The 16323-nt window shown below is 42.1% G+C and overlaps 1 protein-coding gene across 4 annotated transcripts in view; it reads right to left on the reverse strand.

Moving 5' to 3' along the window:
- The window catches only part of ehbp1 (EH domain binding protein 1), a 147346-nt gene that overhangs the window by 31138 nt on the left and 99885 nt on the right, over nucleotides 1-16323 (reverse strand). The window contains exons 17-21 of one of the 4 annotated variants that reach the window (XM_041947113.1): nucleotides 15186-15242; nucleotides 12435-12589; nucleotides 7106-7244; nucleotides 6336-6436; nucleotides 3345-3465 (exon numbers count right to left, since the gene is read on the reverse strand). In XM_041947113.1, the coding sequence (XP_041803047.1) occupies nucleotides 3345-3465; nucleotides 6336-6436; nucleotides 7106-7244; nucleotides 12435-12589; nucleotides 15186-15242 (573 nt within the window). Of the gene's footprint in view, nucleotides 1-3344; nucleotides 3469-6335; nucleotides 6437-7105; nucleotides 7245-12434; nucleotides 12590-14987; nucleotides 15243-16323 lie in introns of all 4 variants that reach the window. The other 3 variants (XM_041947112.1, XM_041947111.1, XM_041947114.1) reach the window with 3 other exon arrangements.

Raw genomic sequence — 16323 nt, forward strand, 5'->3', positions numbered from 1 at the left:
ACTGAATTCTGAAGGGTGGCTAACTTCAAAGTACAAACTTTGTTTTAAGAAGAGATCTGTCAAAACATGTATAGTACCCATGACTTTCTCTCTTCACTTCATCAGCTGAGTTCCTCATTATCTAATCTTTTGTTGAGATCACATCTGAACTCCAGCTCAATTAAAACAGTGGAAAGTGGTGTTGAATTAGATTTCTGTCCAAGCCTTTCTAAGAAAGGTCTGCTCTGAAAAGCTCAACTTTCAAGTTTGTAGATATTTGGTATTTCATAAACACGTGCTTTAGTTCAGATAACAGAAGCTAAAATTAAGTTGATGGTAGATTGAGTGAGAGGTTCTTTGTGTTTCTAAAAAGATGCAGTGGGGCTGCTTAAATGTGTTAATGGATGTAGAACTGTGTGCTTATGTGTGAAGAAAGGCGTCATTAATGAGAAGACTGCATACTCAGTCGGCTTTCATTGGACAAAACATGGTTTCATGTAGAGACACATCTGTCTCGAGTGACAGGTGATTAGTAGTTAGTAGTTTTAATGCACGAGTACTGACAAACAGGAAGATAGAGGGACTTGAGTTTGTGCTGTACTTGTGTTTAAGCACAAGGGGATTGAATTACTAAGAAAACAGGAACATTTTTGCATTTTCATCCTGGTTTACTATGGGCTGAGACTAATGGAGGCAGTCGATAAAATCTGGTGGTGGATTTCAAAACCAGCTATCAGTTTACACAGGTGAATAATTTGGGACTAGTAGCAGACAAAATGTTTTGTCCTACATGCAAACTAATGACCATGTTGTGTGCGCTTATGGTGCCAACAACTTGCAATGAATAATACTCTGAAGAGCAGGATTTTATGGTAAATTGGTGACTGGCTCTGTTTGGCTCTTAAATCTGGCTTTACAGCCAATTCATCATGACAGGGAGACTGTCTCACAACCTTTACTGGCATCCAGGGAAAGACCTGATCAAGATTTGACAAAAGTAACAACTGTCCTAAACTTCAACCAGTCACTTGGACATCTAGTTCGATGTTGGGGATATTAAAGGACCTCAAAAAAGTGGTTGGCAGGAAAAAAATATCAACATTTGCTGGTAGCTGGAGGTAATTTCTCACTATGTCCCCTAGTAAAGTACAGGCACCAGTCAGATGTGATGGATCAATACCGGACGTTTTGCTTACAGCCAATCAGCCACAGCTTCAATCAGACATTCTGGGTCCAGAGAAAAATATCTATCATCTATGACAGCCTATAGAAAGGTGACCTCAGTTGCTGAGGTGATAAAGGTTAGTTTAGTTACCACCTGTCACTGGCACATCTCGCTCTGATGCCTCCAGACCTTGGCCCAAAGGCACAATCCATAACCTATTGGATGAGTCTCTGGGATAAGTGCTGCAAAATGAGATATGGAAACAGAAATGCACTTTCAGGAAGTGAGAAAGGTGCTCAATATCATGTGGAAACTTTTTTTCCCTTGCTGCAACGCAATGCCAGTCTGGACTCAGCACCAATTTAAGGATTCATGTTTGCATTCTGTAATGAGTCTTAAATACAGACAGAATACACAGACCACACAAGACAGCTGCCTCATAGTTAAGCATGGCCTTCCCTGCATAAACATGCTGGGACCTAATAGGCTAACTGGACATGTTTCATTCCTGTTGATAAGTAGAATCAGCACTGACCAAATGTGGCTCTTGAAAAATACAGTTTTACAGTATATAACACATACCCCATCACCCATTTATATTGCGCTGCATCACCCAGTAGTCAGTGTGTTGATGTGTGGAAACCACATTTTCTCGATTTCATTCCCCACTGATGTTATAAGGGGGTGAAAAGCAACCAAGGTGAATTTCTCTTCGTGATATCCTTTTATTATTTTGTCCTCGCCTTCCCTGTTGTCACCCTCTTCCTTTTCTAGTGAATCCTATTTTTCAGGAGGGGACCGCAGGTATATATATATATTTATATAACTATATAAAGAGAAATCTTTATGGCTGAAGGTGTTTGGGAGTAAATAACCTGGCGTCTTGCTGGCTAGCGGCTGGTTTATCAGTGGGTGAAGAAGAAGAAGGAAAACAGCCCTTCAGATTGACACAATGGCATGCGCTCCGACAGGGGAAGAGGGCACAGAGGCAGGGAGGCAGGCGAAAAGCGAACACAACAAACAGAGGAGAGATAGTCTCGATATCAGGACCCAAATGGGATGGGAAAGGTGAGCGCAAATCCCACCGCCCCAGTTTCCTTTTCTAAAACCCCCCTCTTCTATCCTTCCTGTTGCTTTTTTAGGATTTTGGGAGTTAAATCCACCAAGTTGGGTCCTGATACATCAGAGAAAAGCATGAGAGCTGTTACTAAATTACTACGGAAAATACTGTAGCTACACTTTCAGAACATTTACAAATATAAAAATTTTACACTTCCTGGAACTGTGCTTTTTTTTTTTCTCAACAGCATTCTTGGGTGAGGAATGGGATGGTTCAGTATCACAAATGGGATGCTATTCTCCAATTTCAGTTAGGGACTTAACGGAGCCAAGGCCCCTCTTTTGGCTCGGCACACTGTCTCATGTCTTAACAAGGCTTTACCCCCGGCCAAATCTTAAATAAAAACCTTCCGAATCTGGCTCCATACGCCAAACCAGATTGCACTTTGTATGCGCGGGTGTGTAAGCATTTGTGTGTGTCTGTCGTGGATTTGTGAACTGTGTCAGTGCTCATGTTGTGTTGCCTCGTGCTTTTTTTTTTTTTTTTTTTATATTTCTTTGCCTCTCCCTCTCTCCTCTCTTTAACTCACCCCCGTCTTTCCTTATACAGCATATCAATGAAGGCCAGATATGTACTAGGGGAAGGGGTGTGTGTGTGTGTATGTGTGTAGCCGTGCATGGCTGAGCGCACTGTTCAATAGTGTGGAGGCTGGCTGGCTGGGGCCGCGGCTGGCAAACGGCTGCAGCGGAGACTTCGGCTGGGGCTCCGCTATCGCACCCAGTTATCGTTTCCCCCATGAAGGGCTCCCTTATCACCCCAGCCCAGAGAGGTCTCCCTTCTTCTCCCATCCCCGAGACACACTCCCCCTCTCTCTCCCTCCTCACCCACCCTTTCCCTCCCTTCTCCACCTCCTCCTCCCTCATCCCCCCATCCCCTCCTTTCATATCCACCCAGCGCTCCGTCGTGCAACATTCAACTGAGGAGGGAGGGGGTGGGGGGCTTCAAAGGTTCTCTCTCACACAAACGCACACATAAATACACATACACATACAAACTCCCAGAGTGCACATGCGTGTGTATGTGCGTGCGTATGCTCAATTTGCCAAAACAGTTTTTCCAGTGTAATTGGGCTTGGGGTACCTGTGTCCATGAGATAGCGCAGCCTCTTCTCCACGCGAGCTGCTCGGGCGTCTATGTGCCTCTGCTCGCTCTCCAGTGCAGACAGCTCCCCAACCACATACTGACTGGTGTCTTTGAACGCCTTCTGTCAACCAGAGAGAGAGAGAGACAGAGAGAGAGAGAGAGAGAGACAGAGACAGAGAGAGAGAGAGAGAGAGAGAGAATGTTATGAGAGAAAAGGAAGAGTAGTGCGATATAGCATTAAACAGAGACAGAGAAAAAACGATAGAAGGACGAGACAGAATGAGGGGGAATGAAGAAATACAGAGATGGAACGAAGCATAAAGGTAATAGGGATAGAAAGAGAAGAATTAAAAAGAAATGAAAAGACAAAGAGCAGAGAGAGGACAGTGAAAATGTATGAACCGATGAGCAGTGTGTCTACATAAAAACAAAAGAGAATTTCACCAGAGAAGAGTTTACTTCCACAAAAGCAGATAATGAATACAGCTAATGACTAACTGTTGCAGCATCTTGTCTGTCGGAGCTTTGTTTGGGATTTCTGAATTCCTCTCTCACATCTTCAGAAACACTGTATCATGCAAATGGCAGCAAAGCCTCAAATACCCAATCAGAGTACTGCAAATAACATATTGAAGTAAATCTTTATTCACACAAAACAATAAGACTTGCAAAGATAAAATTAAAGGAACATTCTTATATAATCATTGGCCATGCCACTGATCAATTTTACTTGATGACATAAATTAAGTGGGACTAAACAGGTAGGGAACTTAAGGTCAACCCATTCTTGTATAAATAAGAAGGGTTGCAAGACGCAGTAGTCACAATGACCAGGTGAGATGAAGAGCCGCAGGTGACAGATACTGACTCAAACCTCCTACACATTATCCAGGTAAGCAACAGCTTCACTGTGCTGTCAGTTACTCACAGCACACTGATGTAGTGAACCCAACTGTGTTGATCAATGACCAATTAATCATTGACATCCCTAACAGCACTTTGAGCTGACACATATTGTCAAGTTATATCTCATAGTGTTAACATCAAATGCTCAATCCACAATCAATACTAACATCCATGGTGACTCTGGGCAATCATTATGAGCTTTGGTCTTTAATGTGCAACTGCCAACTTTCAATAGTGGACATCCGTAATGTGGTAATTATCTAGCATACCACACACTTTAATTAAAAACACAAAACCTATTTGAAATAAATAGTCACGTTTGACTCACATGGTGATTTCTGTTGTGAATATTTAAATTAAAAGATGTAGAGGAAAACAGAGATGGGGAGAGAGATCAGCATCAGTACACTGCAAAGATGTCACATGAATCATGTCATAAGTTGTTTTAACTTGTGTTCCTCTTCAGTATTTATTTTTGCAGTGTAGTTTTAACTCACCTGCAGGCTAAAACACAAGTCTTTCTTCCAACTTCTCATGTATAAAAACACCAGCCACTCCATAACTATACCTACTTAGACACACATACACACACCCATCACACTATAACCATATGCGCTTAATACACACTCCATTTCTGACCCCTCTTCACCTCTGTCTCCTGACTGCTTGCTATTCTCCAGAGAAACTCCTCAGAGTGAGGAGAAATGTTTATTCAAATTCACTACTGAGGATGCATCCGAAAAAATATCTCCATTTTATTGCTGATGCACTTCATTTTCCTTAATGGGAAGGAGAACTAGTGAACAGGAGAGAGAAAGTTTTTTTTTCCATTCCACCCAGGCCAGCACTTTCTCCCTGTACTCTTTCCAGCATGTGAGCGCGTGCCTCAGTGCACGTGTGATCTGTGCAAGTGTGTGTGTGTGTGTTGATTCCCAGCAGCCTCTCTTCCCCCCTCCCTCCTCATCCTTGCGCGCTCTCGCTCTATCACCATATTTTTCCTTGGCAAATCAATTTTACACATGATCAGCCCACTCCCCTTGCCGCGCTCGGCCCAGCCGTAATTAAGAGGAGGGAAATTACCATATATATTATATTAATGCAAACATCATTCAGCAGGTAATTCTTGGCTGATCGGGATAATGGAAAGGTTGAACACCCATTAACCCTGGGGCCCAGGCACTGGGAGGAGGAGGGTGTGTGTGTGTGTGTGTGTGTGTGTGTGTGTGTGCGGGACTGGGGTGCAGGGTCGAGGGTAGGAGAGAGCTGCTTGGGAAGAGAGATTCACCCCTTGGTCTCCATTGGCACACACACTCGCATACACACTCATTGAAATAATAGCATTCTTACAGACACACACTTTGTATGCACAAGTTCAAACACAAGCTGAGAAAAGAGTGTGAGTGAGTGTGTGTGTGTATACTTGAAGGACATGTAGGCACGCGATTTCTTTGCACACACACACACACACACACACACACACACACACACACACACACACACACACACACACACACACACACACACACACACACACACACACCTCTAAATGGCAGGGCAGCTGATATCTACCATTGTTATAATTAAAACGACAGTCTGTTAGATCAATACTCGGATGTCTCTGTGGAGAAGAGAGGACAGTGGAGTGAGGGAAAGTGTGTGATTGTGTGTGAGAGGATGAGAGGTGGACGAGGTGAAGAGGAGGAGGGAAATTTAAGCATACAGGGAGCTGAGAGAGGAGCTCAGCTATAGATTTATCTAAGACAAGACAGGAAGACAGACAGAAAGCTGACTAACAGGAAACACAAAAAAGACCAAGTAGGAGTAATGAAGAGATACAACCTCTCACCCCACTCCCAATCCCTAACTCCCCTTTTTCAACCCTGCCGAGCTCAATACCAAGGCTTCATAAAGCTAAACCTGGTGACCATGACTGAGCAGAAACCCAGGTCAAGGGTTGACACTTTAGCCAGTCACGATAATTCATTCTCCTATTTGTTGTTGCAAGTGGGATGTATTTTAAGGTATGCACTTAAAAACCCTCTGCACACAACGGTATGAATTAGGAGAAAGAAAATGACAAACCTCCTCTTCAAATGGTCTGCGAATATCTAGCTCCGTCGGTGAACCTCTATCTTCCTCAGCCCTCCTCAGATCCTCAGGAACAGACTTCTGTCTCTTCACCTCTGGTGGGATGAAGGACAGAAAGGAGTGTGAAAGGGAAAAAAAGGACGAAGAGACGTTCACGGTGATACTGCTCACAGAAGTTGAGAGATTTATCGCAGCTGTGTTACTGGTCTATTATTGCATGTCAGGTCTAGACCAAAAATAAATTTACTTGTGTGTCAAGACGCATTACTAGTTTTATTGTTTATTGTCAATGCTGCCGCTATGAATTGCATGACTACTGAGGAAACAAAAACATAAAAACTCTTCCTACTTTATGGATGTAAGGTTTGTTTTTGTTTACTGGTGATTTATTTGGCCATTATTGATGGTTCACGTGTTTGGCTTGAAATCTTGAAAAATGTATTAAGAACTGAGGAAATTTTCTGTATTTTTTCATATCGTAGAGCCAAATTGTTGACTGTGGTTACAAGTTACAGAGGTACAGGAAAGACCTTGTTCACAATGTTGGTTTCAAACAGCAGACAATCAACAGGTCAATCATTATGACACTCAAAGTGTCTCGCCATTTAATTTCTTCCAGGTGTGAATTGGATGTATGCATCCAGTGTTGTTGTGTGCAAACACACCTCCCTGGGTAAATACTGTATGCATTGTGTGTGTGTGTGTGTGTGTGTGTGTGTGTGTGTGTGTGTGTGTGTGTGTGTGTGCATCGAACTGTCTCCCACCTGGTCTGCTCTCCACATACTGGCTGAAAGACTTCAGCTGTGTTTTCCTGACTGCAGAATCCTTGTTAAAGACTACCGGACTACGCAACCTCTCTGTTGCTCTGCGCAGCCGCTCTGCTCGCAGCTCCTCAGCGTTATTCTGTCAAACACAGAGAAAATATGCATTCAGTTTGGACAAGGATTGCTTCTGTTGAAGCTACCTGTCACAGGCACACAATAGATTGCATTCAACAGTGGTTACTTGTAATTGCTTTGACGAAGAAGTTGAGGCTACATTATTTATGGTGGTGCTCTCATACCTTGGAACACAAAATAGGGTTAGATGTGCAAGAAGGGTAAAATTCAGAGCCTAAACCAACCACAGCACATCATCAAATATTGGGGTCAAATCACAAATTGTGCTACAAACAATCTAACTGCATGTAAGAGGGGAAACAGATTACATGCACATTCATGACATTTCAGTTGTCCTTCTGCAGCTGAGTTTTTTTCCCAACAAGTAAAACTCAGTGAAAGAAACTGATTAACACAACAAACATGAAGAAGTGCACAGAAAGAACACTAAACAATGGCTGTAAACTACTGGCAAACCTCCACACACAAATGGCGTACCTGATTAAACTTTAAATTACTGACTTTAAAAAAACAATGTCAGCGATTAGTCTGATGCCTCTGCACATCTCATCTACTATTCTGTCAGCCTCTAGCAGCCACTTAGATCTGCTCTCAGGCATTTATTAGGCAGCTATTTCAATATTTCACAGCTGCTCTTTGATTACTGTGACCACACACACACACACACACACATTTAGTGCACATGCACGTAAACACACCTACCAGCAGGCCATGAGATAAATCTGGTTGAGATTGATATGTTAGCTATATTGTGGTTTGGGTGAACACTTTCTCTCTTTCACACACACACACACACACACACACACACACACACACACACACACACACACACACACACACACACACACACACACACACACACTTCCTCACTCATGAGAGAGACAAAAAGGAGGCAATTAACTTGACTTTCAACAAAACCCTGAGCCAGAAAATATATTCAGATTATGCAAAATGCAAAAAAACGCTATTGTTTTCAAAGTGAACATGTGTTAAAAAGCTACACGCTTGCTTCTCCCACTATCAAAAACGGCATGCAGAAATGCTTTATTACCAGGCCTCCAAATATGCCAAGCCGAGTGGAAAAGAAACTGACTCGGGCTAAGATTGACATTGTGGCAACGTTAATAAGACGGCGAAACGTGTAATAAAGTCGACAATTAGGGCAAACATGTTCCACTGCTTGAGACGGAGGGAGATAGTCAAGCAGGGTGTGTAGAGCGAGGAAAGCTAATAGAGACAATGCGGCCGGGGAACAAGCTGTAGATGGGGAGTTGTTAGTTTAGCTTCAGATTATTGACTTTCAAAAACAATGTCAGCAATTAGTCTGTTCTCACTTTGCTTGTCTGATAGTCTGTCAGCTTCTTCCAGCCTCTTCAAACCTCATGTCAAGCCAAATCGAGGCAAATTTATTCATGAAGTGCTATGTACAAAATGCCCAATTAAACATTTTAAAATATTAAGGCCAGAGGCTGGATGTGTGAAGGTGCTACTGTTTGTTGGGTGCATGTAAACTTTAAGGGCAGCACCAAGGCAATCCAGGAGAGCAGAGAGTGAATTTAAATTACTGATTGCAGTAAAAGTCAAAGGCCTTCTCTCACTCTACTGTTATGTAGCATCTGATGGTTTTTACTTCCTTTCTAAGTAAAACTAAATTGACCTCTCCTTCTTCCAATGACGAGTGAGAATCACAAAGAAGTGTTGGTCTGTGCCAGGGTTTGGTTTCGTTAACATTGAGGCCTAATAGCAAGTATTTTTACTTAAAAATCTCTTCTTCAGAGGGAGAGCGTGATATCCAACTTATTTTTTCACAAGATTTCTTTAAAAAAAGCAAGTTAAATGCAAGACAGGTGTACTTTCTCTGAGTGAACTGCTGCCAGCATCACAACATCATGTAACCTGGTATAGCAGCACTCATAAACTTTATCAAAGGGGTTATGTCCTCTTCCTTGTATAGTGATTAATTCAGCCATTATTTCTCACCAAAGTACTCACTGTACCATAAGTTGCAATGGACTGGAGTCCATCAAATGACTGATTTTAGTGACTATTTAATTTATTTGTTTGCAGGAAAACAGTAACAATCACTGATAATTGGATTTCAAAGGATTTACTGGGTTAATGTTGCCGTCCTTGTCATATTTTCTGGAGAAGGAATCTTTTTTTCATGTGTTGATTGGTAAAAACTGCAAGCCCCAGCAATATCTACAGGGAACTGTTGATTTAGCAAAAGAGTAAATCTCTAGGGAGACTGATTAGGACACTGAGGCTGTCTACCCAATTACTAATTATAGTTTAACTCTTGTGAATATGACTTGTTCACTGGAGGTTAAACAGCACTGCTTGAAAGTTAAACTGCCGCCACATTACAACCAGACCTGAATGAACACCACACATAAACATATCAATGTGATAATGACCAAAGACAACACCTCCACTGGCCTCTAACATCTTCTTAAAAACTAGTCTTTCTCTATCAATCACACACAGAGGACACCTGACACACTGGTTACCCCTCTGCCTCCCTTCTACACTCTGGGACAAGCAGATATTAGGGTGTCCCCTCCCTCTTTCCCTTTTTCCTCTCCGTCTTTCACTCTCCCTCTTTATCTCTTATCGCTGTTATCATCGCTGTGGCAGCAGTGAGTCAGTGCTTTTGGTGTGTGTGAGTCTGCGAATGTGCATGCAGGGGGCTGCGTGACTAACGTCGCAGTCTGCTGAGCGTCGCATGCCCTTATCGTGCGCTACCAAGGCTGCGCATATACACAATCACTAATGAGAAGGACAGAGAGAGTGTGTGTGATGTTCCTGCAGGTCGTTCCACCCGCCTGAAGGACTTTTGGGATGCCCAATCCTCTTGGGACAAGACAGTTTATCCTTTTAAAAAAATAAAATAAAATAAACTCACACAACTTCACATACACACACACATTAATGAACTGTTTTGAGTTGAGCGTATTCATTTTCATGCAGCTTCACATTTATATCCCATTAGTGACAATAAATGGCACCAACATTCAGGCTTGAGTACAAAGTACAAAATGCCAATAAAATGACAATAGCTTGGGGCAGGGGGAGCCAATAGCTGATTAATTAACTGATAAATAAATCTCGATCACTGAACATTAAACTTAAAAGTAACAAATACCTAAATAAATATACAAATCTGGAACTGACCACTTAACTTAGAGTAAATAATGCATCCATCTGGAACTGAACATCAAACTAACTGTAAAAAGGTATGTTAGGTGAGAGCATTTTTTCTTTATGAGCTATTATTTTCCCTCACAGCCAGTTATTCCAGATGAGTAGCCTGATATTAAAATGGAGGAAACAGAGCTTGTCCGCATTCTCTCCAAAAAGGTGGCTCCTCCACTTGACATATAGAGATCCTGACCTCGCTGAAGACTTGCTCACTTGAGGCGATGGAGGGGGCGGCTTAGCTGCCAGCCATCGGCAACTATTGGAGTCAAGTTCCGCCAATACCGAAGTTTGTAAAATGTCTTATCGGTCGACCTCTAGTACAAATAATGGCAATAACAACATTAAGTATAATATTACAAAATGAAAAAGACTTCAGAGAAAAACTAGTCCTTGGATATAATGTTCTGTGCAACAGACTCATACCTAAAATGAAACAGTTGGATATAGAAGACTTGTGGAATGCAGGCTGCCATGACAGCAAACTGTTTTTTTCAGTTGTCTGTGTACCTCTGGCTGCTACCTTCAATTTCAAAGAGTTACACAAGTTATCGTTAAGCAGGCTCACACTATACATTAAGCTACACATATATATCATTAACTAGATGCTTATGAGTAGGCAGCACATTGTCTCTTTATTAGTCATTATGAATCACTTATTAATGCCTTACTCTGGGCTTCTGGGGGTTAGGGTTGTTAAAGGTTAGGGTTAGGTCATCACGATCGTAATTAATTCTTACTATCATTAAGCAGTAATTAGGAGGTTATTGAGGGGAAAATCCTTTGATAATGGCCTAGTAGTTGCAGAATATGGTTAATCAGAATAAGGCTGTATCATGACTACTATTGGCTATTATTACTGCAATTTGGATGCTAATGAGCAACTAGGTGAATATGTGTAACTGTGTAGCTTGGCTGGAAACTGATTTTTGTTTGACTTTCAATCAAACACTTGCAGCATGTATTAGTACTTTAGTACCTGTTGCACCTTCAGTCTTAAAATGCAACTGCTAGTCATGATTTTTAGCTCCTGCACAAACTATACATATTCACTACAAGACGGTGACAAAAAGTCGAGTAAAAGACACTGGTGTTGATTAGTTAACTAATATGTCGATATTATTCTGAAAAGAAACCCAAACAAATGCACTGAGAACACATAATACCTCACATTTACGCAGACATATCCACACACATTCGAACTCTGATGGTGATGGAGCTGCAGGTGTTGATGCTGACTCGGCAGAAGTTTGTAGTTCAATCAAAAATCAAATATCAGGCAGAATGAGGAGCTGTTTCTGGACAGGGTTAGGTGTCAACCAAATGGTGATTCTACTTCTGTGAGGGTCAAGTGGGGCACACATACGCACTCCTTTAGCCATAAAGCACTAAGCCTTTCAGGCTTTGAACACAAGAGGGTGTTTATGTGAATCGATGATCAAAGACACCCTGTGTCGCCATAAGCACGGAGGGTTTCGCTTTTACGCACGCACGCACAGCACACACACCTTATTCCTCCTGACATTCAAAATCAATTAAACAGATGTTAAGAATTGCCGACTACTTGTTGTCGACTCAATATTCACATCAGAAGATATAAGAGACACATGCAGCAGCATCAACACACACACACGCACGCATACACACAACACACGCACAGTCTGAAAAGGTCATAGTCAATAAAGGGGGACTACTACATGTTATATAGGGCATTATGATGCCAGTGTGTGTGTCTCATGGGTTTAGACACACTATACGGACCAGAAAGGGATAAACCATGGTCTTACATGAAGTGGTCCAACTGACTGATGTGTACACAGGGTCAGCCAGCTGACAACCAGGGTCAATCGTACCTGATTGATTGGATGACCCTTTGATGGTGGGGAGAGCAGGGGGACAGAGTGAGAGAGAGAGAAGATAGACAGACAGATAGAATGAAAGAAAATAAAGATGAAGTGCCCACCCAGTGGGTGTTTTGAGGTGAGTATATGCCTACCTCCAACCCTTCTGCAGGGCTGAGTGGGGATGTGGAGGAGGCAGTGGGCGAGGATGAGGAGGAGGTGGAGGATGGGGATGAAGGGGAGGTGACTCTCCTTGGGCTGGCGTCCACTAGTTTCTTCAGCTTCAGATCCACATGCTTACTGTTTGTACCTGGAGAGAGGAGAGGAAAGGGAGAGAGAGAGAGAGTAGTGAGTACAAACAGTGTGTAGGTATACATCAAAAATATAACGAAACATCAACAAAACATCAAATAACAAAATAAAAACTACTGAGAAAACCACAGACACTTGAAGTGAACAAAAGCACAGTAGGTGGCATAGAAAAAACACAAACACTGACACAGATCAACTTTCTTAGAAAGTTAAAAAGACAAGAAAGGGGAGACACCTTGGTTTGCATTCATGTACACGCACACTTTGGCAAAGCCATTGAAAAAGGAACATATACAGACTAACACATGCGTGGGAAGAGATACACAGTATACTGTGTGTGTGTGTGTATATATATATATAGATGATGTGTGACAGATACAGATCTGGACAGACTAGGCAGCCTTAAGTCCTGTTTGTACTGCAGAGAGCTCCTGAAGTACAGAGTGTACATTGCTGGGACTATCACCATGGTAACCACAGGGCAGGATGGAGGGAAAGAGAAAATGGTTCATTTTTTAAATATTTGTTCTCTCACAATCTTTCTCAAGAGCTTATAATATTTAGAAAATCCCCACTAATAAAAACTGGGTGAAAAAAATATTTGGTTACAGCAGTAACAATTCAACAGTACCACAAATTAGAGCCTCTAGAATGACAACAAAAGTTGAACTGACAATTAAAAAAACAACAACAAAAAAACCCCAAACACTTTAGCGTACATCAAAGTAGAATTTATTTCATGGCTTTTAAATTAGACTGCATTCGGTTTTAATTGGGTGCATGCTGAAATAACTTTCTGTTCTGATTATTTTCTTTCAATTGAAACTTTTGCTTTTTGCACCTTTCACATTAATTTCCTCAAAACTATCATGCGATTCTCCCTCTCATTCCTCACCCTAACCTCTCCCATCCATCTCTCATTTGCTGGTTTTCATCTTTCTTCCTTCCTGCCCTTCTTCCCTCCCTCAGTCTCTGCCTTCCAGTAGCTGTGTACAGCTTTATTTTCCAGGGACTGGTAACCACAGCTCCCCTGCCAGGACAGACCACTGCACTGAACAAGATGAAAGAACAGGAGGGCAACCGTTTCATGTGTCACCTCCCTCTGCGACACACACACACACACACACACACACACGCACGCGCACGCACGCACGCACGCACGCACGCACGCACGCACGCACGCACACAATGATGCATGCATGAAATACAAAGAACAGACTCACATATAGTATAAGCATACATACAGAGTGGAGGAGGCGGAGTGAATGACCTGGGCTGCAGGAAAGTGGTGTGAACATTTAGGGGGAAAACATTTACAGACTGGAGTGTCGGATCAGCGACTTCAGTTTCACCATCACCACACTCCATGTCTTTTAGGACTACATAAACATTACCGCCAACAAAGAACAAAAAAGTGAAACACATAAAAAAACAAATAGTGCAGAGATACTGCACTTCAAAGCTGGAGAAAGCATTTGTCCGTTTTCATGTTTGTTTCCTCTCACTGTACTCTCACCTATCTCACATCGGCAGGAAATTGACGAAGAATATAAAATAAATTAAATACAAAACAATTAATTAGTTTACCTCTGAAGATTTGAGCAAATGCTTTCCTGAAGATATGATGTTATTTTTGTCTGGGGAGCACTTTTCTGAGTTTATTAATTACTACTTAAAGAAGTTTCTAATGAAAGAAAACAGGGGGGGTAAAAAACACCACCAACAACATAACAGCACTCGATAAATGTGTACTGTAATTTAGCGCCTTCTGTGTGAAGCAGCAATGTGTACAGAGCCAATAGGAAGCAGGGGTCAGAGGGGCAGATAAATAGAGGATAACTCATGATGATGTACAGACAGCATGAGAGCATGCACTTAAGGGAATGACTCAATAACAAATCAAGGCAGAGTGTAAGTGTAAGTGCGTAAGAAGTCAACAAGTGAGCTTAGACTTTCATGCAAGCAGCTTAGACTACATGACCGGTCTGGAGTAAATGTTTGCAATGCACTGCAATGCATGTCTGAAAGCGTGTGCTGACTGGGGGAATGGGTGCTGTTTGAATGTGATATCATTATCACAATAGATCTTCAGGATCCCTTTTAGTTCTCCTTTGCAAATTGTCCATGTGGTATTTTGTCATATATATCATTAAAAAGAGACCATGAGTAAAGCGTGTACGTGATTTTGAATATTCACATTTGAGTAAATGAGTGACAGACTGAGAAAGACAATCAGAGAATCTGCAATTGATTGCGGTACCTATGACAGAAAGATTAAAAACTGACCACTGAATATGCAGGAAATATACAAAAGAAGGTCCAGGCAGGTGAATGTGTTAGTTTGAAAAAGGCAGACAAGACATGCAGCACCGCACAGCCTCAGCCAGTGATTTTACCCAGAGAAGTTAGCTCAGAGCCAGGGTTAGTAAGCTCCAGGGGCCCCTGGGTGCTGGAGGTGGCTGGAAGAGGGGCCTCCAGCGGCAGTAGGTTAGTAACGAGCGCAGACGCAGATGTGGCAGCAACAACAGCATCATCGTCATCACCACCAAAATCGAGCTGTTCTTCCTCAGCCCTCCCCTCTTCCTCATCCTCACCCCTTTCACCATCAATGGCATCATCCTCATGATGACCTCTCACTCCATCCAATTCATCTGTGGGTACGGAGTGGGACAGTAGGAGAGACAGAGGGAAGGAAAGTGAGAAGTGAGAGGAAGGAGAGGAAGTGAGATTAGGGCAGATTGGATGAATGAAGAGAAGTGAAAGAAGGGTGTTAAACAAATAAAAGGCCAAAATGAAGACACAGGGAGGAATGCAGCAAAAAATTCTTGGTTAGTTTGTGTTAGTAGTAGTCGGTGATAAGAATACATGTTAGGTGACCTCGTCTTAAATGTCTCAATATGTATAATCGACCATTAAATCTTCTCTCCCCTCTGTCCTTTAAGCATTCCAGTAACCTGATGGGATAAACACCCTTTCTGTGTGCAAAAAGATCATCACTCTAACATTTAGTGCACTCATTAGAACAAGGTAATGTAGATCTTCTGTGAAGGATTGTTGCATTTAAGCATGTGCAACTAGTTAATAATTCTAATATCTAACCAAATTGATGGTATGAAAAGGCAGCAAACTCCATCTGAGTTATAAGGTGGAACATTGTTTGATTGGTGTCCATCTATCTGTTCGGGTTCATGTGCAGTGGCTAACAAATATCTGACACGCAAAATGAAACTGAGACCTCTGTTTAATTCCCCTCATTCAAAGATCTGCTGCCTGCCTTTCTTGATCCAGATAAAAGAAGTAGGGGTACACAAAAAAAACCACAAAAAACATGAAAGCACATTTTCCATTAAATCTCCTAAGGGGCTCAATAGAAACAACAGTGTCTACACATTAGGAACAAAAGAAAAAAACATGTTAGAAGAAACTCAGATGGAGACCTGAGCAGCTCTAGCTGCATGGATAACCCACCATGGATTAAAACAAAACAATCAGCAAACAGCGTCTGACATCGCAGGCTGCCTCCTCTGCTATTTACTACTTGGTGGGTAGAGAGACCGAGAACAAAGAGAGAAGGAGGGAGAATCAAAATCACTTCCTGTTTTTCTTTTTTTTTTTCTAATTTGCTAGCTACGATGCGGAGCGTGCTTGCAAGCGCTGTTCCTGCGTGGCTGGCTGGGGCCTAATTAATGGGAGGCCATGGTGATGGAGTTTGGAAAGTTTCTTTGCGGGCAG

The sequence above is a fragment of the Chelmon rostratus genome, chromosome 11 (assembly GCF_017976325.1).
Source record: "Chelmon rostratus isolate fCheRos1 chromosome 11, fCheRos1.pri, whole genome shotgun sequence".
Lineage (NCBI taxonomy): Eukaryota > Metazoa > Chordata > Actinopteri > Chaetodontiformes > Chaetodontidae > Chelmon > Chelmon rostratus.